Genomic DNA, 24036 nt, shown 5'->3' on the forward strand with positions numbered 1-24036 from the left:
GTCCCAGGTGATACCTGTCCTCAGTTTTATGCACAGCTGCTAGAAGATATCTTGTTTTCCCTAGCTCCTGCTTTCTTGCTTCAAGTGCAGCAAATCACATGTGCGCTTCCACGCATCCCTGTGGCTCCATGACTCCATATGGGAGATGAAATTGATGCTTTTGCTAATAAGAGAATAAAAAGGCTGGGGTGCTCTGCAGTAGCTGGAGTACAGCTTTTCTCTAGCTCCTGCTGAATGCCATGGTGCTGTACTGGGCATGTTAAGTGATACAAGAGGAAACATCCCTTACGTCAAATTACCCACAGTCTGCAGGTCATCCAACTCTAAATAGCTGTCTGCATGTTAAAGTGTGGAAACAGAGTTAATGAGCTCTGTAGTCCAGATATGTTCACAAAAGTCAATTAGAAAAATAAACTGTAATGGGCTCTCAGATAAAAAGATAGTGGCTTTATTTTGTTTTTGTTTTGAGTAGCTGAGTGTTGGTTTTGTAGAAATGAATAATATTGCCATTAGAGTATTTCTGGAAAGTTGCAGTATTTAAACAGAAGACTTTTCAAGCATAAATTAAGGTGTTTTTGAGTGAAGCTAACAAATCATGGAGAGCGTGATTTTTTTTAAACTACCTTAGGGTACAGTATTTGAAAAAAAGAAATTAAAAAAGGGCAAAACATGAGAATAACATAAGGTAGAAGCTGAGTGTTGCAGATATATGTGTAGTGTTCTGCCTTCTGTTGTCACAGTATCAAAACAGGAAATATTTAATATAAATCCATATCTGCATGATGTCAAATAGTTGGTGACATTGCATTGTTTTTGTGTTGCAGAAGGCAAGGGCGGATGGGCTGTCATGTCTGCATTAATAATCTATAAATCCTCTTTTTTTTTCAATGCCTAAAGTTGCCACTGTAAATTATGTCTGAGATTTTAAATACATTAGTCTCAGGAAATTCAAAGTTATTTCCTGCAAAAATACCAGGTAGCTGGTGCTGCTTATTCTATAAAAAAAAAAAAAAAAAAAAAAAAGAAAGAAAAAGAAAAACAGAAAAAAAGCTACAATAACAGCAATCAAAATTACAGATATACCCATTTTAGTTACACCACCAGGTCTGCACACCAGGCCATGCAAGCTTCAGCTGCATTAAATGCATGATTCCAACAAGAGCAAATATCTTCAGTAAGTAGAGCTGGGGACTTAATATACACTCTGCGTTCATTTTGTTTTAATTCAGACTAGCTCTATTTGGAGAGTTTCAGGGGCTATCTTGGAGTGTAATGTGGAATTTAACCAGAAGGGTTGTCTGAGTCCCCGTGCTAACCAAAGCATTTTAAATTGGAACAGAGATTTGCATCAAAGCACATTGTGAATCTGAACTAAAACACCCTTATAGGTGCACCTATAGTTACGCTGTATTGAGACTGAGGTGTCAGAGCAGGGAGCTTGGTGATGGGTAACTTCCTGCTGCCATCTCCAGTGCTTTAAGATGAGGCACTGTTTGCTTTTTGGTGTGTTTAAGGCATACTGAATTGCCTCCTAATGAGAGTGCTCTCACATACAAAGAATAGCATTGGGATTGTTTATAAACTTCATATAATGCTCACTATTGTCAAACAGAAGAATTTTTAAGGAATCTATAAAAAGACTGGAGAAGCCTTACAAGGTTAAATAATTTCGTAAGTATTGAACTTGTGGAGACTTCTTGAACAAATTATCTATTGTAATTATACTCTTCCCATTAGCCTTTCATTGCCATGATATTCTCATCTTTCACTGCATTAAATTTTTTACAAAGAAGTGTTAATAAAGCATGAACGTCAGTGCTTTTTGTAACGTCTGAGATTTGGAAACTCCTGCCCTTCTCAAGAGCAGCTTCAGTGCTTTATTGTTTCAAATCTCCTTTTCTTCACTCCAGTGTATTTCCTCACTGCCCACATCCTGCCAAATGGTCTGTCATAAATATTTTTATTAATTCACAGAGAATTATGTACTTATCATAGGAAAAGACGTATTGTATTTTGATTTTGTTTCCTCTGTCTGAAATACAACTTCCAAACAAACTAATCTATATTGTGTGTAATATATTTATTTCTTGCAAATGGAAGATTTGTGGAGGATTAAACTTGTGACAGAGACAAAATGAGGTAAAGTAGTCCCAATTTATTTAACTTTCAGAGAAGCTATGCACTCTTTTTTCCTGAATTTAGTAAATCAGTTCACTAATAAGAGTTAATTACAAAAAAGCAGGATGTAGTGCATATCAAGTAAGATGTAATTTCTTACATTCTCGAAGCCGACTTACAAGAGCACACCTGAGTAAATGTCACTGTGATTACAGAAACTGTAGAAATGCATAGTTGAGCTTAGTCCATTTCTGTAATTGTAAATGTTTGTCTTTGGGTGAATTTTACTGTATTGTTGATAGCGCTCTGAAGTAACAAATTTATACAGCTGTTCTTCATTGGAACAGTTTTCTCCATGAGAGAAAGTGAGGCATACTTTCTGTGAAAGAATAAAAACCATAAATAAATAAACAAACAAACCACCAGGCAAACAAGCAAAAAGCACACAGCAAATGCAGCATTAAAAAAAATAACCAACTGAAAGCTACTGAGTCTCCCAGATTGGAGATCTCCCAAACCCACCAGGTGATGGCCTTGGGGACACTGCTCTCAGTGTCCCTGCTTGAGCAGGGTTGGACCAGATGGACCCAGAGGTCCTGCCAACCTCGTCCATTCTGTGATGTAAGTTTACTGTGGACTGGGTCCTCATTTTCAAATCTTGAGTGTTGATAACTGTATTAACAGTTATCAGGCAGATGCATAAATGGAAACCCATGATGCGTGCTTATTTCTTCCATTTTTGGAGAATATGTTTTTTGTGTCAGGGCTTTTATGTAGCGATAGGAGTCATGCAAGAATAATTATTACATTTTTAACAGAATATATTTGTTAACCTAAGAGAATGTTACAAGGTTTCATTTTATATTTAGCATTTGTAAACTGGTACCTGGTTGTGTTCCTGCCTAATTCTTGAGTCAGGTAACTCACATTTTCTTTTTAGACTCATATGAAATTAAAATATTTAACTACAGTGCTGTGATGGTTATTGTTTTACAACATAATGTATAGATTATTCTTATAGTTATTTAAGCATATTAATAAGATATATGAGAGTAGTCAGGACTTTTTTTATGTGCACAAATGAAATTAAAAGGAAGCACTGCAATTGAAAAAATAGCTACTTGATTTGTAATTTTGGCCTAGAATTTCTTGTAATTTCATTTGAAGTGTGAAACAAAAACTCTAAATTACATTATTTGCATCAGGTTTTGATAAAAGACTTTTCTGTAGGGAGATAAACAAAAAAAGAAAGCACAGGACATATTTCTTGTTCTGGTGAACAGAACTACATGCCAGCCACGTACATATTCTAATGTATAGGATTTGGGAAGCATTAAGCTAAAGTTTGAGAGAAAATAAAAGACTTTGTCAGATGAAAAGGAGCTATGTTGAATTCTTTTCAACAACTTTTAGTGATCCTTTTCAAGAGTAGGTACCTCTCAGTGATACAAAGTTATGATGTATTTTTAATGCATGGAAGTCCTTTCTACTGAGAGCTGATTTTTATTTTCAGTTTGCAGAAAAGCAAACAAGTTTCTGAAAGTTTAAGTGCTCTTTCAGCTGTATTTCCAGCAGATCCGTGTCCACTCTTGGGGATGTGTCCTATTTAGCAGTATCATTTGGTAGGAGTCAAATGTTCTCGAATGGGATAGTTTTTTTGTTCCAACGATGAAACTGGATTATGCCTATCTGCAGTAGAGTTTACTGAACAGATCTCTAAGGTAAAGCCAGCCTAAGGCAGATGTTTCCACAGAGTTTGCCCCAGTGTCTTGCAAGGATACTTCTGAAAAAAAATAGATTTATGAACTTAAGAACTGCAGATAATAAACTGTTCAGTTTATTCTTGAATGCAGAATTAGTATTTCTGCTGGAAATAATTTTCAATTTAAAAATCGCTACTGAAAAGAATTAATAATTGGAACAGAAATCAGCATAGAAAAAATCAGCTTGTTTAAAGTTGAAATAGGTAAAGGCATTTGCTATTCAGATTAAATTATATAAAGTAATTAGAGTGAAAATATCTGGATTTCATTTGGTCAGTGTCTTTAAATATAGTAGAGATTTCTGTGAAAATGAGTTGTAGTCACTGTGAATAGCACAAGATAGAAGAGACTTTAATTGGAATAAAATGCTATGTTGAATGTTAGGGAAAAATGTCCATCTGTAAGTGTTAGATACAGAGAAAGATTGCTTATAGTTGTATGTACATCTCAACTGTTGGACAGCTTTTAAAGTAGGTCAGGTAGGCTCTTGTTGAGATGTAAAATAAAAGCCTGCTATAAGCACTAGTGTCAGGTGTGAGTTGGGTGAGCCCCAGTGTCAGCTGTGTATAGTCTCCGTCAGCACAGAATGTAAAAGTGGCACTTCCTGAACTGATCCATGTGAATGGCTTTACTACAAGATAATTTGCTTTCAGCAGTAGTTTGTAATTATTAAAATTATAAGTGGGATGAGAAGATTTACAAAGATGCTCATTTTCTGTTGTACGTTTCTGAGGGCAGCTTTTTCAGCTTATTAAGTGTTGCCTTATATTAATCTGTTTTTTACTACTGTGTTCAATGTCACTTAATATGCACGAACATAACTACATAGAAAATTTAACAGAACTATATAGAAAGGTTTTAATTAAGAGACCTCTTCCTTGGAAAGCTTAAAGGCAGATGGTGTTTGTTTACATTTTGTGTTTAACGGGGAAAAAAAAAAGAGCATTTAGTGTTTACTTGTAGCTCATCTATCCCTGGAAATGAAGAGTAGCAAAGTTGAATAAAATGACATTGTTCTGCAAGAACTAAACTGCACTACTCCTTCTGTTTAAAGTTCCAGCGTGCTCCTATACTTCAGATCTGGCTGAGGACCAGTTATAAAGTCTTCCATTTTCCTGGAACTGAAAGGCTGCCTATTACAACTTCAGTAATACTGATAGCACAATCAGCATTTCTTAAGATCTGATCTGTATCTAGTCTATTCCTGCTGAGTTCATGTTGTGGAATTTGTATATTACTGTGGCCAGGAGAAGAATGAACTGGCAGTTTCTGTCAATTCAGATGAAAAGTAGTCATTTTTCAAATTAATTTCCATTCTTTTTGTATTTATAAATGATGAATGAACACAGTATTTGATAATTGCTCATGTCTTTATAGTCACTGCATGCAAGCTGTTAGAACTGTCCCCAAATACTACCAGCAGTATAATTATTGATTTTCCACCCCGTGGGAAGGCTTATATGCTTCACCATAGAAGAATTTGATCATTCAGATGGCTGCTTCCATAACTGACAATAAAATCATAGATGTAAAATACTTACATGCCTGTAAATCACAGTAGATGAAGTCAGTCTTGACCTTTTCACTGTTGACATATGAGGGCTGCTCCAAAAGTGATGCCTTCTATTTTACTGCATTGGCCCAAGCCTTCAGAGAAGGATGTTGGTGGTACAGCAGCAGAGGCTGAACCTTCCCACTAATATCCCATTACATGTTGTTGCTGTGTGAGAGATGGCAGCAGAGGGGGGCAGTCTGACACAGTGGTGTCTGACATGGAAATGCGCATGAAGCCAAAGGATGGAATTGAATTATTCCATGCAGAAAAAATTGCACCTGCTGACATTCATTAACATTTGTGAACATTTATGGAGACCAAACAGTGGATATGAGCACAGTGAGGGTGGTGGGTTGGTTTCAGCAACGATGCTATCATAGCAACTGCAGAACAGTGGGTCTCCTCTACTAGTGCTGATTTTTAGACTAATACAATAATGCAATAGTTTTGTCTTCTACTTATTTGCAGTATTGTTTTTGACATATGAACTCTTATTCTACCTTTGCTGCCAAATACCTGGTCTGTTGATTGTGCTTTCATGTTCCTGGTGTTTTCAGACACTTGCATGCAATGTTGTTTGGGGTTAATGCTGCTATTGAACTTAGAGTTGAGGGAGAATATTCTTCTGAAGTCAGATTATAGTGAAATCATTTTTTGCTTTGCTCAAAGATGTACATAGTTCTTTTTTTCTCTGTAAATTTCTGTGATGAAATACATTGGCTTCAAACTTTCCAATCCCTCTTCCTTATTATGTTTGCAGGCAATCCGGAGTTTTCAGGTATCCTTACACATCTTTCCAATGAACCCTGAAGTATGGAAGGAGGACCTTTCTTGGGCAAGAAAACTACATGAACAGCAGAAGGCAACACAGACTGAGGCAGTGCAATCACAAGCCAAAGGAAAAGAGGTTGCACAAGCATCGATCCCAGACTATGACTTTGAAAGTGATGAAATTGTGGCAGTCTGTGCTGCCATTGCAGAGAAGGAGAAGGCTCTTTCAGAAGCTAAAACTGTAGTGATCGTCTCTGCTTCAGGCACGGTAGAGACCGTTACTGAGAAAGAGAATTGCACTTCAACTCCTGATGAATCCATTTTTATCAGAGCCCGATAGGGCAGCCCTGTGGATTGTTGGTGCTGCTTCAAATGTCATTTATCACATTGGATTTTGATTTTTTTTTAAGCAAAAATAGAAGATTGAAATTATTTTTCTTTTGTAAAGTGAAAAAAAAAAATGACGTGAGTTGTTTTTCAAGAGGAAACGCAAGATTTTATTTTGAGAATCTCATTAAGAAATGTAATGTTAAAACACTTGACTAGTTTCGCTCGCTGACCTTACAATATTTCATAATTTTACAGGTTGACGTCTGCATTTTCTGACTAATTAATGAACTTATTTAAAATGCAAAAGAAAAAGGGATTTCAAAATATATATTTCAATCCTTAGTCATTATTTATCTTCCAGCTATGGTGAACTGTTCTCTGTTATCAGAAGCTTTTATTTTCATTTATTTTCCTATGGGGTTGTTTTCTATGAAGTAATGGACTTTAACTTATGTGTTTGTTGTGTCTGTGATGGACTGGAGATCTGATCTGTAATTCAAACAAAATTGGTAAAGCCTTTCATGCTGCTTTCAAAGGGGAATGGTTAAACACTTCACATGAAAGGCAGTGCTATAGTGAACAAGCTCCTGGATGCTTCATTGTTATTAAATGTTTCAGTAGAAGAGCTGACGTTCAGCTGGGACTGAAACTGGGCTTTTCTTCAGTGCTGTGCTACAAATACTGCTGCAAGTAAAATGTTGGGAGCTGGAAATAGGTATTTGTACATTTTATGTAGCCTTTCCTTTCTTAGTAAGGCTAGTCTTATAAAGGGGATCAGTTTTCTTTTTACAGTTCTTGGAAGCTGCCAATTAAATTATGGTCTCGGTTGTTCAGGGCAGCATTGGCTGAGTCTCCATTTTTATTCTTTCTGGATTTTAGATGCTGTGGTGGATATTCATAACTGAACAAACTTTCGAGACGTGCTTGCTTAGACTTCATCTTTGTTTAGGGGAAGATTGCCGCTGGTTCCTTAAACGAGCCGTTCAGAGAAACAAAATCAGGCAGTTTCTCTGATGTACTCTTTGCTAAGACTACCCTCTTTTTATTGTCAGAGGAGACAGGATAGAGATGAGAGCCTCCAGACCGAACTGAACAGGGTTGGGAACACATTTTCACTTAAAATATTAAAGTGAATATTAATATTAAATAAATATTAAATATTAAAATATTCACTTTGAAATAATTTGAATGGAAAAAAATGCTTAAAATAACAGTGAAGCCTTTTGAAATCTCTACATCTTTAATACTTGATTTCTATTAAAAATGTATATATATTATTGTTGCCATGAAGCATGGTGAATTTTGCAATAGCATGCTTATTGTAGAAAAGTACCCAACTCACAGCTTAGTTCATTTGAATATTGCTAATTCTTAAGAGGACGGCTAAGTTTTTTGCAGACATTAATTATCCTTTTAAAAGACTTAATTTCCGTGTTCTCACATGACTAAGCTTTCATTATATTTTTGCAAATACATGCATATTTTTTTAGATCTCTGTGCATGCCCACAAATAATGTGCACTTTTTGACATTTAAGTATCCAAAGTAATTATAATTACAGTGACCATTAAAAAAATGTCAGACATCACTATACTATGTTTTTTGTTTATTCATTTCTGAGATAGATTTTTAAACGCTCGTTGAATAGATATCTGATTCTTGTTGGAAATGCTCTGCTGTATAATTTCTTCATCTTGTTGTTTTTGTTTTGTTTTGTTTTTTGTAACAAATAATACAGTCTGTTCAGCAATAGGAGGTGTTAGAAGAGTTTGATAACTCTCTTCAAAGAAGAGACGTTCTCTGTTTGGAAAAGGAAGCGTGCAAAAAAGTTGTAAGACATTTTGAGTTTTCCATTTTGAAGCAGTTTGGCTGTAGCCAAGTAAATCTTTCCTTTGTTTGCCTTCTCTAATTGTATCAGTGTTGTGTATTTACTCATGTGGAAGGGACTCCCTTATTCCTTGCACAGGTCGTTGTTATCACTCCTTCTGCTTCCACTGAAATGATTTGCAAAGCTACTGTTGAATTCAATGCTGTTGGTCAAAGTTCTGGCAGTGCACATCTGTACCACCAGGCTCAACAGTTGTGTTGGGCTGGAGGTGGTGTTGTTCCCATTCCCAGTTCTAAGTGTGTTTTTTATTCTGATGTCACTAGGTTATAAATTCTAGGTGTTGTCAGTAATATCTTGAAACAGATAGCAGATAAGTTATTGTGAACATGTTACTCTTAGGGAGGAAGCTTCACTACTGATACTGCAACCTCTCTCCTTTTTTTTGTACAGCATGCCATTTTTTGCATGTACAGGATTTTCTGGATATGTTTGAATAAAATAGTGACTTCTCTGCTGTGTAGTGATGCATGTTTATTCTTTAGCTAGTAACAAGAATGTTAAACCATTGACCATTTTAGGATGTTAGTCATATAATCAGTTGGCTTCCTCTGTCTCTGCTGGACATGTTGACTAGTTGTAGTTTTGTTTTTGTTTTTTTTTTTTTTAAAAAAGCCATCTTAAGAAAAATATTTGATAAAAGGTAGTGGTAAGTGGTTCTGAGCATCTCAGGAGTATCCAAAAGAATGTGATCCGAAGGAGAAAGCAAAAAGGGAAATACTGCTGCTACTTTACTAACTGAAATTTATTATTCATAATCATCGCTCACAGTCAGTGGCTTCAGTAGCTTTTGTAAATTTGGCTTCCATATGAATCATACATATATGAAAATGCTGAAATGTAGCAAGGTAGTTAAAGAGCAAAATACACACAGCTGAGGGTTTAAATCTGACTTTTTCACTTGGAAAATTTTATATAGAATCATAGAATCATAGAATCACCAAGGTTGGAAAAGACCTAAAAGATCACCCAGTCCAACCGTTCACCTATTCCCAATAGCTCCCACTAAACCATGTCCCTCAACACAACATCCAGCCTTTCCTTGAACACCCCCAGGGTCGGTGACTCCACCACCTTCCTGGGCAGTCCATTCCAGTGCCTGACCACCTTTCTGAAAAGTAATACTTCCTCATGTCCAGCCTGAATCTCCCCTGCCGTAGCTTGAAGCCATTCCCTCTGGTCCTATCACTAATGACACGAGAGAAGAGGCCGACCCCCAGCTCACTACAACCTCCCTTCAGGAAGTTATAGAGAGCAATGAGGTCTCCCCTGAGCCTCCTCTTCTCCAGGCTGAACATTCCCAGCTCCTTCAGCCTCTCCTCATAAGCCCTGTGTTCCAGACCCCTCACCAGCTTTGTTGCCCTCCTTTGAACACGTTCCAGGGCCTCAATATCTTTCTTGCAGTGAGGGGCCCAAAACTGGACACAGTACTCAAGGTGCAGCCTCACTAGTGCTGAATATAGGGGAACAATCACCTCTCTGCTTCTGCTTGCAACGCTGTTTCTGATGCAAGCCAGGATGCCATTGGCCTTCTTGGCCACCTGGGCACACTGTCGGCTCATGTTCAGCCGAGCATCATATCTGGAAAGAAATTCCATATCTGGAAAGAATATTCCATATCTGGAAAGAAATGTGTAATTTAGAGGGACATTCATGTGCCTTATGTTAGATAAAAATCTTTGGAAAAATTGAATCAAGGTGCTTAATTAGTTCCATTGACTATAAAAAAGAAGCCTGAAGTGGCTGACTGGGTGTCAGCTTCAGATACTGAAAAGGAATATATGAATTCCACCCCTACGGAATGAGATAATGATCTTTTGAAAGTTGAACAGATGACGGCTGTTTTGAAGGTGATGTCTCCTATTTTATTGTGTTTGCTTACGACTTCAGAAGCAGATGTTGGTGTTAGAACAGTAGAGGTTGAACCTTTCCACCGTGGGAACAACAGATGGAAAAGACAGCAGCAGAAAGGCAGCGTAACAAAATGGCATCTGAAATGGAAGTGCGTATAAAGCAGAGGTGTGTCACTGAATTCCTCTGCAGAAAAAGATGGCATCCACTGACAGTGATTGATGCTTGCTGAATGTTGATAGATACCAGTGAGCAGATGTTGGCACCGTGAGAGTTTCAGCAGCAGCAATGTCATCATAGCAGCTGTGAAACAGTGGGTCACCTCCGCAGCATGCAGGCTCTTGTTCATGGCTGGGGAAAATACATGGCTAGTGGTGGTGACTGTGTTGAAAAATACTGTTCTGCAAATCTGAGAATTTGCTCTGTCAGAGTGTTACTTTTTGTTCTAGTATCCATGGAAATATATAGGAAGCATTACTTTCTGGTAATAATCAGAAGTACTTAGATTACACAGAGAGAGAATACTTTCCAACGATATTAGAGGGCAAAGTATGGATCAGATAACACCGACTAATTTAATAATACAATATGGGACTGGATTTTAAAACAGGTCATGGAAGGCAAAAAAATGAACTTTGTTCTTCTCATCCCTAAAACTTCCTTGAGTAACCGTTGATGTTTGGGATCAAGATGAGAAAGGTAGCACTGAAAATGTACCTGCAACATGAGGTTAGTGTCCCCCAGATCTTAAAAGTAACGGTAAGAAGGTCAAAATGAGTTTTATTTCTAGATCATATAAGAGCTGTGAACTTACGTAGTACTGGGGTTCAAGAAAGCAGAAGCATGTGGGCTTGGACTATGCAGATTTACTGTAGGTTGGTGCCATTGGCTATCACATTCTCAAGTGGATTGAAGTTCTCGGCCTGTTAAGCAGCAGAAGTTCCATTGTGGCAGATTGACTGTCCTGGTTTAGGGGGCTGACTTTCTGAAAGAAGTGATTCTAGTAGCTCTTTGAATTTTAGAGAGTAAATGGTCAAAGGGAAAAACTGGATGTAAGGAGTGAGTTTTGTATTGAGGTTCAGTAAGCTTGGGGTTCTGACTTCATTTTATTTTCATATCTGATAAAGCTGACAGGTCTATAACAGGGCCTAGCAGTGGAAAAGGTCTGTTGTTATGTTGAAACTTGAAAAGTAAATCTGCTTTAAGTAAATCAGATACTCAGTTTTGCAGAAGAATATTGGCTGAAAAGTTTTGTAGAAGACTTCTTGATCAAGATGTCGTGGTGCCATTTGAAGATAATGGTTACATTGGTATCGTTATCACTTCGGCATTGCATTTACAGCACTGATAGTAGCACTGGTGTTGCAGACAGTGGAGATGTATAAACTTAGGTTGTAACAGGATCTTTGAGCCCATGCGTGGAGCCTAAGTACACTATATTCTGCTCCTTAAACCTGGATCCAACTGTAATGCTCATTTACAGATCATAGGTTCAAATTAATTTACAATATGCATAGAAACTGATTTCTACCAGTTTCCTACCAATAATGGCTCTCATCCTGTTCATGGGATCCTGGCATCCCATGCCAGAGGACGGGGGAATAAATGGATTTTGGGTCTGGAGTCTGGGGAAAGGTTTAGGTGTGGGGTATAAGGTTTGGTGAAGCTGCAGTTTGTGCTGTGGGCAGAAGCAGAATGCTGGAAGTAAGGGTGTGAGACTGGGGGTGGTGGGACTGGCAAGATGCAGTCACAGAGATAAGATTTTGGAATAAGACACTTCTGAATTGTGAATTAATGCATTTTCCATTAATGTGGGTTGACTGGGGATTTTCATTCATTCCTAAGGCAACTAGTGCTGATGTGGGCTAGTGAGTCCTGCCCAGCACTGATAAACCACTGATGGAGTCACAGAGATAGGATTTTGGAGTAAGACACTTTTGAATTGTGAATTAATGCATTTTCCATTAACATGGGTTTTTTGGGGATTTTCATTCATTCCTAAGGCAACTAGTGCTGATGTGGGCTTGTGAGTCCTGCCCAGCACTGGTAAATCAGCAATGCTATGGGGAGAAGGAAGACTTACCATTTGTTTTTGCAAAGGGAAGAAAGAACACCTCTTTTGCTGCTCTATTCTTGCTTAGAAGTCTATCAGAACAAACTATTTTCCATCAGTAATGCGCAGGCCTTTAGAAACTAGACTGTCAGATTCTGTTCCTTGTCTTAGATAATACAGTGAGGGCTGTTTGTTGGTCACTAGCAAGTAGCAGATCATAGCTAAATGCTTTAATTGCAAAGACAAAGGCAGATATATACCTGCAGCTACAGCAGGAACTTCAGTAGCACTGTTCTCTAATCAGTGCAGCAGTAGCTTCTGCTGCAATATTTGTGCATAACTTCCTACGTACAAATAAACTCTACTGCTCCTGTGCTAGAGGGAAATAGGCAGGTTGAGGTTTAATTGAGTGGGGGTTTTGATTTTTCTGTCCTTCTGAGAGATTTTCATGGCTGTGTGATAGTCCTTTCACGTTTTCTAAGATGGCTCCTTCTTGCTGATGGTGATTGTTCTGTGGAGCTCTGGAAACTTCCAGTAGGTTTTAGAAGCAGCTAAGCACAAGGTGCTCCAGAAGGGTGGCTTGTTAAAGTAGGGAGTTGGCACCGAATGGCAGACTAATAAACTTTTGATCTCAAGCAGAACATTTCCATTTAATCGTGATCTCCAAAATCATTTTGGTCAATACAACTGCTTAAACATGTCATCAACATAAGGCTCAAGATTTTAATTACAATAAAGCATATCACATAAGAACACTTTAAGCAGCATAACATGCTTAGTATTTGACAAAACATCCCCAAATATCTGTACAGAATTATTTTAGTAAACAGTATTTCTGTAACAAGATCTAACCTCACAAAATAAAACACCAGAAGTCCTTTTGTCACTGGTTAACAGCTGTTTTTGGTGATGTCTTTTCCATTAAAACTCTAGGAACAAATAATGTACAAGGAGTGCAAGACCAGGAGCTGGTTCTATATAACTTATGCTTTTAAATGAAGATTCTACTTCCACAGTATCATACATTTATTTGGTGGAATATCAGATTACAGAGTCATAAAATTCTATTTACTATTTAAAGTAAAATGATAAATGTTATGAAAAAATACCTTTATTACATCAGTGATGCTTTAACTAAAGTGAATATTATGACTATTAACCAGGGGTTGAAAGTTCTAGGCCCTGATATTAAAGTACTTCTATATGTCCTTAACTTTACATGAGAGTCTCCCTGGCAGCAGAAGGGCTACTCGGATGGGCATTGTTAAGTGTGTGCCTAAGTGTGTGCAGGACGTGGGCCGAAGTACTCAGCAAGGAGCGGATGTGTTTATACACGGAAACATTATCAGCACATAAATAAAATCTGGCTTGTACATACGCTGAAAAGGAATATTCTTAACTGAAGATATGTTTTCTTTTTTCTCAATAGTATGTACATTTTCATTTCAAAGTGTTTACATATTTTCAGCTAAAGAATTATCAACCATGAATCTAGCACGGACAACAAATCTAAACCAAGAATGTCTTATCAGCAGGAAATAGTGGGGAAGAGAAGGCTGGCAATCATTTCTATATACCTGGTATTAATAAGAACCCTTCTCATAGAGAAGAATAGACTTTTAAATATTTTCAAACCTGATATATACACAACAGTAAAAATTCACATTTTCATGCTTTAGTGAGACACTTTGAAATCCTACTGCAGGCAGCTGTCAGAGTAGCTCCGTCTAGTTCCTAGTAGTTGCCTCACATTCTGCTCGAGTACCAGAACCTTGATAGCTGAGCAGCCACAGAAAAACACAGTTCTACCAGATTTGGAAAGAGAATGAAAGAAATGAAAAAAAAAATCAAAAAAACAAAACAAAACAAACCAACAAAGCAAGAAAGAAAGAAAGGAAAAAAGGAAAAGAAAGTGATGGATCTTTCCATGTTGAGAGGCCCAGTAGCTCTCCTGTGACCCAGAACAAGACATGTTTGTGATTCCAGTCTCATTAGACCCATCTTGTATAACTTCTGATGGCAGCACAAAGCACAGTGTCTATTCCACACAGTCCTCAGTAGTCTAAAAGAAATGTACCCATCACATGGCAAGAGAAAATTAGCCCTTTGGAGCATAGTTGATCCCCTTTCCACTTGAATAGGTAGAATGCCTATCTATTGCACCAGTTTTCCAATGTACCAGGAAAGATCACCAGGGTTGATGCCTTTTGTTGCTATATACACTTCTCTGATAAATTCAATGTCTCAGTGGGGAAGGTGACCTGGAGGGGACTGCCCTTGGACGTAGAGCTGACCCCAGCACCAGGCCTGATTTCATTCACCAAGAGGACGCTCTCTGAGTCCTGCCCCTGTGAGGAGTCCGAGGTCTCTGAGCTGCGCAGTGTCCTTACGGATGTAGTGTCAGACTGAGCCAAACTTGCACTGGGGCCTGGAAGCAGCACACGACCCCCAATACTGCTCTCACTTAACTCTGGGGGATAGAGCAGTGTTTGGGACGTGCTGCTGATCTCCCGCAGCTCACGGGAGATGAAAGAGGGTGACTGACTTGACACAGCAGAAGAGGTCCTGCGACCATCCACGCAATTGAAATTGCTCCCCGAGTGCTGCCTCCGAGCTCCTCCAATTTGGCAGAAGAGACATTTGATCTTCTCAATGGCTTTGCTGAGCACAGTCTTGCGGAGAAGGATGTAGACCCAGGGGTCCAAAATGGGGTTCACTGAGGCAATGCGGATGGCTTGCAGGTCAGGGTTTTGCCTTACATCTCTCACTAATTCGGGCCGGTAGAGCTGGTTCACGAAGACACGGACCTATTGAAAGAGAAGGGGGAGGATAAAGGCAAAATTTTACAACTGCGACAGGAAATCAAAGATTATATATCAAAGCATGGATCTCAACTTGCAACTTGCAAGATACAAGAGAAAAGGCTGCCAAAGCAATACAGCTGAGATTGGCAACTGTGAGGTTTTTTTTTCAAAACTGCAAAAAAATCAGAGATTAATCTGCTGTAATTGATCTTATGTGCTGCAAGTAAGAAAGCAGTGACGTTCTCTTAACCCCTCATAACTAATCCTCGAATCTTCAACTTTTGGATGGTGCTTTTACAACTTCCTTGTTAATGGTTATAATCCAGGAACAAAGACTTACAACTTACAGCTATATCCTGCTTCCTTACTGTATCTCTGGTCTTATGCTATTTGCAAAGAGATATCAGAGTCCTCTGAGGGGACGTAGCCAACTGTTTCCTCTGGCAAAGGTCTAATAATTGTGTGTTCAGAAACAAACTGAAACTAAGGTTATAATCCAGGTATGTTTCTCCAGAAACAAGCCCAGAGCTGTTGACTGCCAAGTACAGAAATACTTCCGGCTGGCACTTGTCCTTATTGAAATTGTGTAACCTCAGTGGTTTCTTGTTACAGCGTGTTTTGGAAAAAAAAATAAAGTAACAAAATGAAAGGTCCCTCAGGTAGAAGATTTTTAATACGTCAATACGATTAGATGATTCCAGCACTGGACTGGAGTGCATTGCTTACCTACGTGAGCTGGCACTTGGTTCTAATTAGCAAAGCATAAAAACACATATGAAGTGGTTAGGAATTCAAGATTTTGAAGCAGCTGCTAGATGACTACTGAATTAGCACTTCCAGTTTATCATGCAAAAAATTTAAGACTACTTTGGATCTTGTCAGAAATGCCTCCTTCAGGCTTTCCATGGAATCCAAGAAAAAACAATACTATAGTCCCTACCCTTGTTTTGGAGCCACTTCTGAAAATGCTGCTGTAGAGCATAATCCAGTTCTTTGGTATCAATTGTTACATTTTCGGTGTCCACAAGGAGCATGACATCATATGAGTGTGTTAAGTCTCAAATAGCTATTCTTCATTTTAACAAGACCTATGCAATGTCTGGAATTTTAGGAAGGCCTAGGAAAGCCACTGAAAATAACTGACAAAGGAAGACGCTGTATTCTTCATACTCCTCAATTAAATCCCTTAATTATCTTCTTACATGACACAGTGAAAATCTAGTAGCACAATTATGGATGTTCTAAAACCTCCACTTTGGCTCCTGAGATGAGCAAAGTCTGGCCTAGCTATGAGCTTACAAACATGAGAAAAAGCAAATGCATAATTTTTTACTAGAAGTTGTGATTGCGAACCTATGCAAGACTGGAAAAACGAAAAAATCACAGTTCTTTGATGAAATTTTCCTGCAGCAGAGCCATGCTTGCTTGTGTTCTGCTTGTCAGGATTTAGAGTGTGAGAGGCAAAGTACGTATAAAGCACTGCAGAGTCCTTCTTCAGCACTGCTATGCACAGAATCCCAAATGACTGGACATGAATCTGATAATCCTCCATATTTGCTTTCTCAGCACATTCATCCAGCTTCACTGGTAACAAAACCTTTCCACAGGAATTTCAAAATATGGGAAAATAATGAATCTATAGAGCAATACAGTGATCCTTCCTAATTGTTCTCAACACTGCAGGTGGCTGTTTGACAGCTAGTTTATCCTCTGTTAAGCCAGAGACACAACTGATACGCATCAAAGATTATTCCTGCACACCCAGCAATGTCTATTTCTGTGATTTTACTTTATAGAGTTCTATAAAGCTTTACTTTATAGAAAAGACCTCCATGGGCTGCCTGTTCCAGCGCCCGACCATTCTCTTGGAGAAGAAGTATCTCCTAACATCCAACCTGAATATCTGCTGACACAACTTGAGGCCATTCCCTCCAGCCCTATCGCTAGTTACAACGGAGAAGAGGCTGACCCTCAGCTCACTTTGATCAGGCTTCACTCACTACAGCTTTTTTCAGTATTTAAAAGCCTCCAACCTTCTGCTTCTCTTGTTTGACAGCCATCACCGATGAATCCTGCATACCGCCAGCTGTGAGAACAGCCCGAGGAGCTTGAGATCCACAGCGGGCTCTCCCGGCGGGCGCGGATGGCTTTCCCCACAGCGGCCGTCCCGCAGCGCACCGCCAGGTGGCAGCGCTGCCGCAGGGCACGACCACGAGGACAAGCCCGCGGCCGCGGCGGGAATTCGTTCTGGGCCTCCGTTCCCGTTCGCAGAGCCGCGGGCTCGGAACCTCTGAAGCAGCAGCCGGGATTCCTCCACGCGGAGGGGTTGGAAGATGAGCCGATGCGACTATGGCACCGGCTGTACTCTGCTCTTGAAATATGCTTGGCCATTTCTATGAGAATGTTTTTCACCCTCCGAAAAAAAAAAAAAAACATACCAAAACCAAGACCTAAAAAAAACAACCCCCCAAAAACCAAAACAAAACTGTAAAGGTTGTAAACACACGAAGGACAAAGTTCTCCTAAAGATTTAACCCGTGTCATGACATTTCTTTCCCATCGTTCCTCCTCTTCCCCTTAGGCAAGAGATACAGCCTGGAGCTGTGCAAGCGCTGGGCTGTGATCCCGGCACAGCGACCTGCCCGCAGCCAGCGGCCGAAAGGACAGCGCTGTGGGAGCAGCAGCCTTGGAGCCTTGGTGCGCACACTGCCACGAACCGGACAGGTGTGACAGGCAGAGCTTCTCCTGATGGATTCATCCGCACCTCTGAGCCGGGCGCACACTCCGAAGGCAGCACACAGATCAGCTCTGGAGACCTGACTTTTTTTTTTTTTTTCTTTTTTTCTTTTTTTTTTTTTTTCCTCTTAACTTAGAGCTAAAGTTACACACCAGTGATTTAACGGTGGGATTGTTCCTCTGATAAGCACCAGCTGAAACTCAGGCACTCGATTCACCATTCTCTGCCTGGCAGAGATCAAGGACAAATATCTCCTAAGTGCTGACGCTGCGGCTAAAAAAAGTCATACAGCTTGCTTTATGCTACCTCTGTATGCTTCATTTCTTTTTGATGGTGTGTGACATGGCGGTGACAGATTCCTAAAAAGAACCCATTTAATGAAAACTTTGAACTGTCCCACATCTTTTCACAGAAGCCCCCAAAGAGTCAAATGTATTTACCAGCTCGGACACATTGCATGGATTACTTGTTAATCACAACACAGTAGAAATAAAATCTGCATTGGAATGTCAGTTTTATCATTTCTTTACGTCCTGATAAAACATCCACACTAACAGCAACAGATATACCTCTTTTGGCTATGAGTCTTCCCCTACAGGTTATAGCATGATAAGGAATATCGCCTTTCATGTTCTAAATAAGTGCTCAGAAAGTAGATTATATTTTTATGTTACACTAGCTGATTATCTGTTTGAATTTCTCCAATTTCTCCAATTTGAAATCCTACTTTAAGAAAAAAGCAAATGAGAACAGTTCATGTTTCAAATAACTGAGACTTATGTGATACATCTGCAGCCACAGAATTCAGGCAACATATTTTGAAAGTATCTGTGGTTTCTTTGCAATGTTATTAACCTTAGAATCACAGAACGGTTTGGAAAGGACCTCAAGGGCCACCCAGCTCCAGCCCCTGCCACGGGCAGTGCCCTCACTAGCTCAGGCTGCCAAGGGCCCCATCCAACCCAGCCTTGAGCACCTCCAGGCATGGGGCACCTCTCTGGGCAGCAGTGCCAGCACCTCATCACACTCTGAGTAAAGAATTTCTTCCTAACAACTAATCTAAATCTCCAGATCTGTCTTCTGTAGGTTTGAAACTATTCCACTTTGTTACTGTCTGTCTGTGTAAAAGGTTTCTTTCTCTCCTGTTTATCAGTCCCCTCAGGTACTACAAAGCTGCAGCGAGGTGACCCCGGAGCCTCCCTCAGCCTTTCTTCACAGGAGAGGTTAAGCAGCACTTTGCTCCACAGTGTGTTGAGTTTATGCTGAAGCAATAGATAGTGGTAGAAACACAGCCCTTGCATGGTTTGCTTTTGCATTTTTTTTTTTACTAAATACAAATGCAAATCATGATTTCAATTTCTGTCAAGTACTATAAAGCAATTTGTATAGTTACTGTCACAGAGCAATTAGTGCAATAATCTCCCCTCTTAAAATGTCCCACATGCCAATAGAATAAATTTTAAATGATACAAATCAGGAAACAAGATTTTCATCTCTAGGAGCCAGCACCCTTTGCCTTTAAGGGTTCTTGCTGTAAGAGATGGCCCAGTAGCTGTGCTTGCCACCGTGCTGCTGGCTGCAGGACCCACACCAAATCAAACGAAAACCCAAACTTTTATCTCAACTAAACTTCATGTTAGAAACTCTTGATTATTTCATGAGATGGACCACACACACATCCTGAAGCACAGCATTTTATTTACACTTTCAGTGCAACTCAACAGCATGCAGAGGTCGGGATAAGAAAAACATCATGCATTTGTAAACCTAAGAATGTCTGAGAGATCGCTGGAGTGAACTACACTATCAGCAGTGTGTGCCTACTTTCTCTTGAGAGTCATTCTTAAGGGCTGGGCAGCAATTTCCACTACACTCTTGATAAAGTACCACCTAATGTGCCTCATTCACTACTTCTACCTATATCAATCCTATGTTCTAAAAACTCTCAGTTTTAAAAGATGAAAAAAAGAAAAAAGTGAAGTGCAGGTGAGAGGCAGCATACAGCTCATGTACTTTTCTCCAGTTCACTCCTAAATTCCTGTCAGACTTCATGCTTTCCAACCACGTTCTGTACACTGAGAACACAGCAGGTTATATATAGATAGGTATAGCAGGTTATTATAGATAATGCTTTTTTTTGCTCTTTTTCCTTTGATAAATCTGATCCACCTTCATTTCAATGTTCATTCAGTGCTTTGTACAATCCTCAATAGCTTTGCTACAGCACATCACTGTAAGATTTTGATGATTTTATGAATAAATCATTAAAATGCTGAACAACCCTATTTGTAAGCTGAGAGCTGCAGCGTCATTACTGAGAACGGCTGATCTCTGTGACTCAGCTCACTGCTCTTTAAACACTTCTTCAATCAAGACAAGTTTTTTCTCAGTAGCTCAGAGTATTTAGAATTTTTAAATGTAGGGTTTTTTGGTTAAACTCTTATAAATACTGATAAATGCTGGGCTCCCTCTATCTCCCAATTTATTGTACTGTGAAAGCATTCACTCTAAAGTATTAAAGTTTGTATCTTGCTCAGAACTTGCTCTGCTTTGACTTCAGAGATAGTTTATTCAGCTGAAATCATCAGTAGGAAATCAGCCCGTCAGAAAATCTCAGTCACCGAGCACCCTCTGAGCCGGCTTTGTGCATCTGAATCATGCCACCACCAACTTGCTACTTGCATGCTCCTGTGTCTGCCAGGCTCCGCGCGACAAACGAGCCTCGCAGTCTCCTCTGCGGTGTGGGCTCCCCCCATAACTCCAGGGAACTCCTCTGAGTCATAAAAATGTACGTATAAGTTAGTGATTTTCCTGTCTCTGCCGCTTTCGCTAAGTATGTAAAACATGAAGGTGTCACTGCTCAGAGTTTATCTTGGAATGCTTAACCTCCGTCTATAAGCAGAGGGCTTAATACACATATGCAGCAGTACATGAAATCACAGAATCGTCCTATCTGGAAGGGACCCATAAGGGCTGTATGGTCCAACTGCCCTGCAATGAACAGGGGCTCCTACAGCTCCGTCACATTGCTCGGAGCCCCGTCCAGCCTGGCCTTGAATGGCTTCAGGGGCATCATCGTGGTGTAACAAAACATAAACAGCTGTGGCTTATTCCCACAGCAGGAGGCTGACAAAAGCTACCCTTACAATGGAGCAGTTCAACCATACTGGACTCTGTAATGATGTATCTACAAGTGCCATAAAAGAAAACTTTTTTTTTCCTCTTCCTCAGCACACTTCAGAGTCAAATATGGAGACAGCAAAACGACATTCTTTTACTTCATTATGCACACAGAAGTCTGCTGCTTTAGCTGAGAAAAACAACTGCATGTGAACACTCTCAAGGCAACACCATGCCTTTGTAAGCAGCAGAATCAAGGTCTGACAGTGTGCGGAACTTTGTCACCTGCATCTTCACATGCTCTCTGCTGCACGTAAGGTTTTCAACAGCCACTGTTTAAATAATAAATCTCTTGCCCCACCCAGGATCATTAATTTGAACTGTCAACAATCTAGTTTCCTTTCTGGTAGCCCCTCCCTCTTTTTCCTTTTTTTTTTTTTTTTTTTTTTTTGTTCTGTAAGATATCTTGCTCCTAACATACAGGAACATTTCATTTTGCATCCTCAGCCTTTCTGTAGCTGCTCCTCCAAGGGATGAGGTTTTGGCTTTTTTCTAAAACCCTATGCTGGGGCTTGGTACCTCATGATCTGACTCCCCCAGTGCTGCAAGTCAGCTTACCCATGAGGTTTCTGCTGCTGCACTGTGTAACAGGCTGCGCGCGGCTCCTCGATCGAGCACACGCGTGCCTCGCAGACAGCCCGCGCACAGCTCGAGCAGCACATTTCCATTTCCTTTAGATGACAAGCAGCAAACAGATGGCAAAGCGCTCAGCTATGCCACAGCATGACATGAAGTCACAGCGCTGCAGGAGGTGCGACAGTGCTGGGTGACAGCTGCTGGTGCTCCAGCACAGCCACACTCCGCTGGCTCCTGTTTATCTCAGTAATGTGGCAAAACTGGCCTGGCCCCTGCAACTACACCCTCCTCTGAATAGGGGGATGGACTCGCTGACCTCTCCAAGTTCTCTGCAGATGTGTTTCTCTGAACTTCCTTACTACGCAGCAGCATGGCTGTTTCACATCCCCTGACGGCCACTCATACATCACACACATCGCAAACCCTCTGTGATACAGAGACTGTGGAATAGCTTCCATCTACACCAAACTCCCTCAAAGCAATCTATCTTCCAGTGCTGCTTTATGTCTAACAACTTCTTGGCTCCCTAAACTGTATTTTGGAAGGTGGCGAGTATGGCAAGCCAACTGTTTAACATTTCTAAGCCAGGAAGAGAGAGAAGTTCGCCAAGCTGTATTATGGTGGGCGGCACATGAAAACTGAGCCTCGAGCTGGTGGTTTTTTTTGTCTTCCTTGGCGATAAGGTGAAGAAACAGAAGAAAGCAGGAGCCGCAGGTTGAAGTCAGTGGCAGTAATTGTACCAGCTGTTGCAGAAAATTAGCAAATAGTTAGTGGTAATGTTGTTTGGCACTCTTGTATTTCTCTAGCTCCATGAGGCCAGGTTCTTGCAACTCTCACTCAACTAAAAATGACAGCAACAAGTGGCATGGCTGCTTCCAGCCTTCCAGCACGGCTGCTGGAGGAGTGAAACAGCGTGGGACCTCCCCAGTGGGGGTCCTTTGGATGGGAAGCTCTGCTCTGGGTTTGGGTGGGAAGCATTCTGCACCTTGCTGGTGCCACGCAAACAGAACATTCACCTCCTTCCACATAGTAAGGACTGCTGTATCCTTCAGCAACAGCACATATTTTAGAAACACAAGAGGCATCCGAAGTGCAGGCCAGCTCCAAACCTCACTCATCACAAATTAATTTTGGGAGTGAACTTTCAAGTGCCCTCAGCTCTCAGTGAAATTTTCACTGTGTTGATTCCAGTTAAACAGTGGAAAAATTGTTAAGAATTTTTGGCACTGCATTTCAACCAATGAAAGTAGTCTAGGGCTTGGTATAAGCGTGGGTTCTTTCCTTGTAAATATAAACCAGTACAATTTTCTATTATCATGCGTGCGTGCTAACTGCACTGAACTTACGCTAAGAGTTTGCAGCACCATCTAAACATGATTCTGACCTACAGGCACAGAAGAGGAGGAGAAAAGATTCAGCAGTGTGGATGATGGAAAGAAGTAGGGTTGCACAACGTTACTCACCACCAGAGGAATGGAGCAGATGACCACCACCAGGGAAGTGGCAATGAGCAGAATAACCATCTGGATCTCTGCTCCGGCCATCCGACGGAAGCTCCGGCGTCTGCGAAAGTCAGATAAGCGGCTGGAGGTGGTGTCTGTCCCCAGCGATGTGCGCCGCATGAACTGACGGTGCATGCGAATGAGGGCCACGCAGACCAGGATGTTGCAGATCACCGTAACCATGATCAGGAAGGAGCTGAAGCCGGCGTACATGTATGAGTATGCTGCGTGAGTGGCATTCGTTGCTCGCCAGTCTATGAAACACCAGGTGTCAGGGTACTGCAAGGTTGATCTGCCGAGCCCCATGCTGGGGAGGGCACAGAACAGCACATTGGAAGCATAGATGGCGAAGAGTGTGAGCCCTGCCAGCTTCTTATCTACATAATGGCTGTAGAAATAAGCATGGTTGATGGCAAGGTACCTTTCTATAGACATGGCACAGATAATGCTGAGGCCAGAGAGTCCAAAGAAGAGGAGGATGAAGGAGCTGTATTCACACAGTGCCACTCCTCCTGGCCAGCGATTCTGCAGGTAAGTGGCAATAGTGACTGGACTCACCAGGCAGGTCCCCAGCAGGTCAGTGACTGCCAGCCCGCAGACCAGCGTGTAGAAGGTGGTCTCCTTCTGCTCCTTCCTGGACTTGCAGAGCACCACAATAGCGATGAGGTTGCCCACCACGCCGAAGATGAACATGACGGTGGGGATGGTGGCAGGCCTGCTGCCCTCAGCCGCGCTGGCAGTCCCATTGGCAGAGCCGTTGGCAGGTGGCATGGTAGTGGAGTAGTAGGACATGGTGCCCGCGTGCTACTGCGAGGTCGTGGGAGGCAAGAGGGATCAGGAAAGAGGGAGAAAGACCGGAACTAGGGAGAGGACAGCCTAGCCTGAAAATAAAATAATAATAATAATAATCGA

The 24036-nt window shown here is 40.7% G+C and overlaps 2 protein-coding genes across 5 annotated transcripts in view; one reads left to right on the top strand and one right to left on the bottom strand.

The window, feature by feature from the left end:
* TTC33 (tetratricopeptide repeat domain 33) overlaps positions 1-8875 on the top strand; it is a 41277-nt gene extending 32402 nt beyond the window's left edge. For all 3 annotated transcript variants that reach the window (XM_042825610.1, XM_042825608.1, XM_042825611.1), the window contains exon 5: positions 6197-8875. In XM_042825610.1, coding sequence (XP_042681544.1) covers positions 6197-6547 — 351 coding nt within the window. In that variant the 3' untranslated portion in view covers positions 6548-8875. The remainder of the gene's footprint in view (positions 1-6196) is intronic.
* Positions 8876-12956: 4081 nt separating this feature from the next.
* On the bottom strand, positions 12957-24030 carry PTGER4 (prostaglandin E receptor 4). Of its 2 annotated transcripts, XM_042825890.1 has the most exons (3): positions 23683-24030; positions 23086-23512; positions 12957-15132 (listed from the first exon to the last, which is right to left on the bottom strand). In XM_042825890.1, exons 1-3 carry the CDS (start codon positions 23868-23870, stop codon positions 14539-14541), a joined length of 1209 nt encoding a protein of 402 aa, XP_042681824.1. In that variant the 5' UTR covers positions 23871-24030; the 3' UTR covers positions 12957-14538. The 2 variants fall into 2 exon arrangements, with proteins under 2 accessions (XP_042681824.1, XP_042681823.1); XM_042825889.1 differs by having other exon boundaries at positions 23086-24030.
* Between the last annotated feature and the right edge of the window lie 6 nt (positions 24031-24036).

The sequence above is a fragment of the Centrocercus urophasianus genome, unplaced genomic scaffold (assembly GCF_019232065.1).
Source record: "Centrocercus urophasianus isolate 14NV4802_14NV808 unplaced genomic scaffold, USGS_Curo_1.0 seq_25, whole genome shotgun sequence".
Taxonomy (NCBI): Eukaryota; Metazoa; Chordata; class Aves; order Galliformes; family Phasianidae; genus Centrocercus; species Centrocercus urophasianus.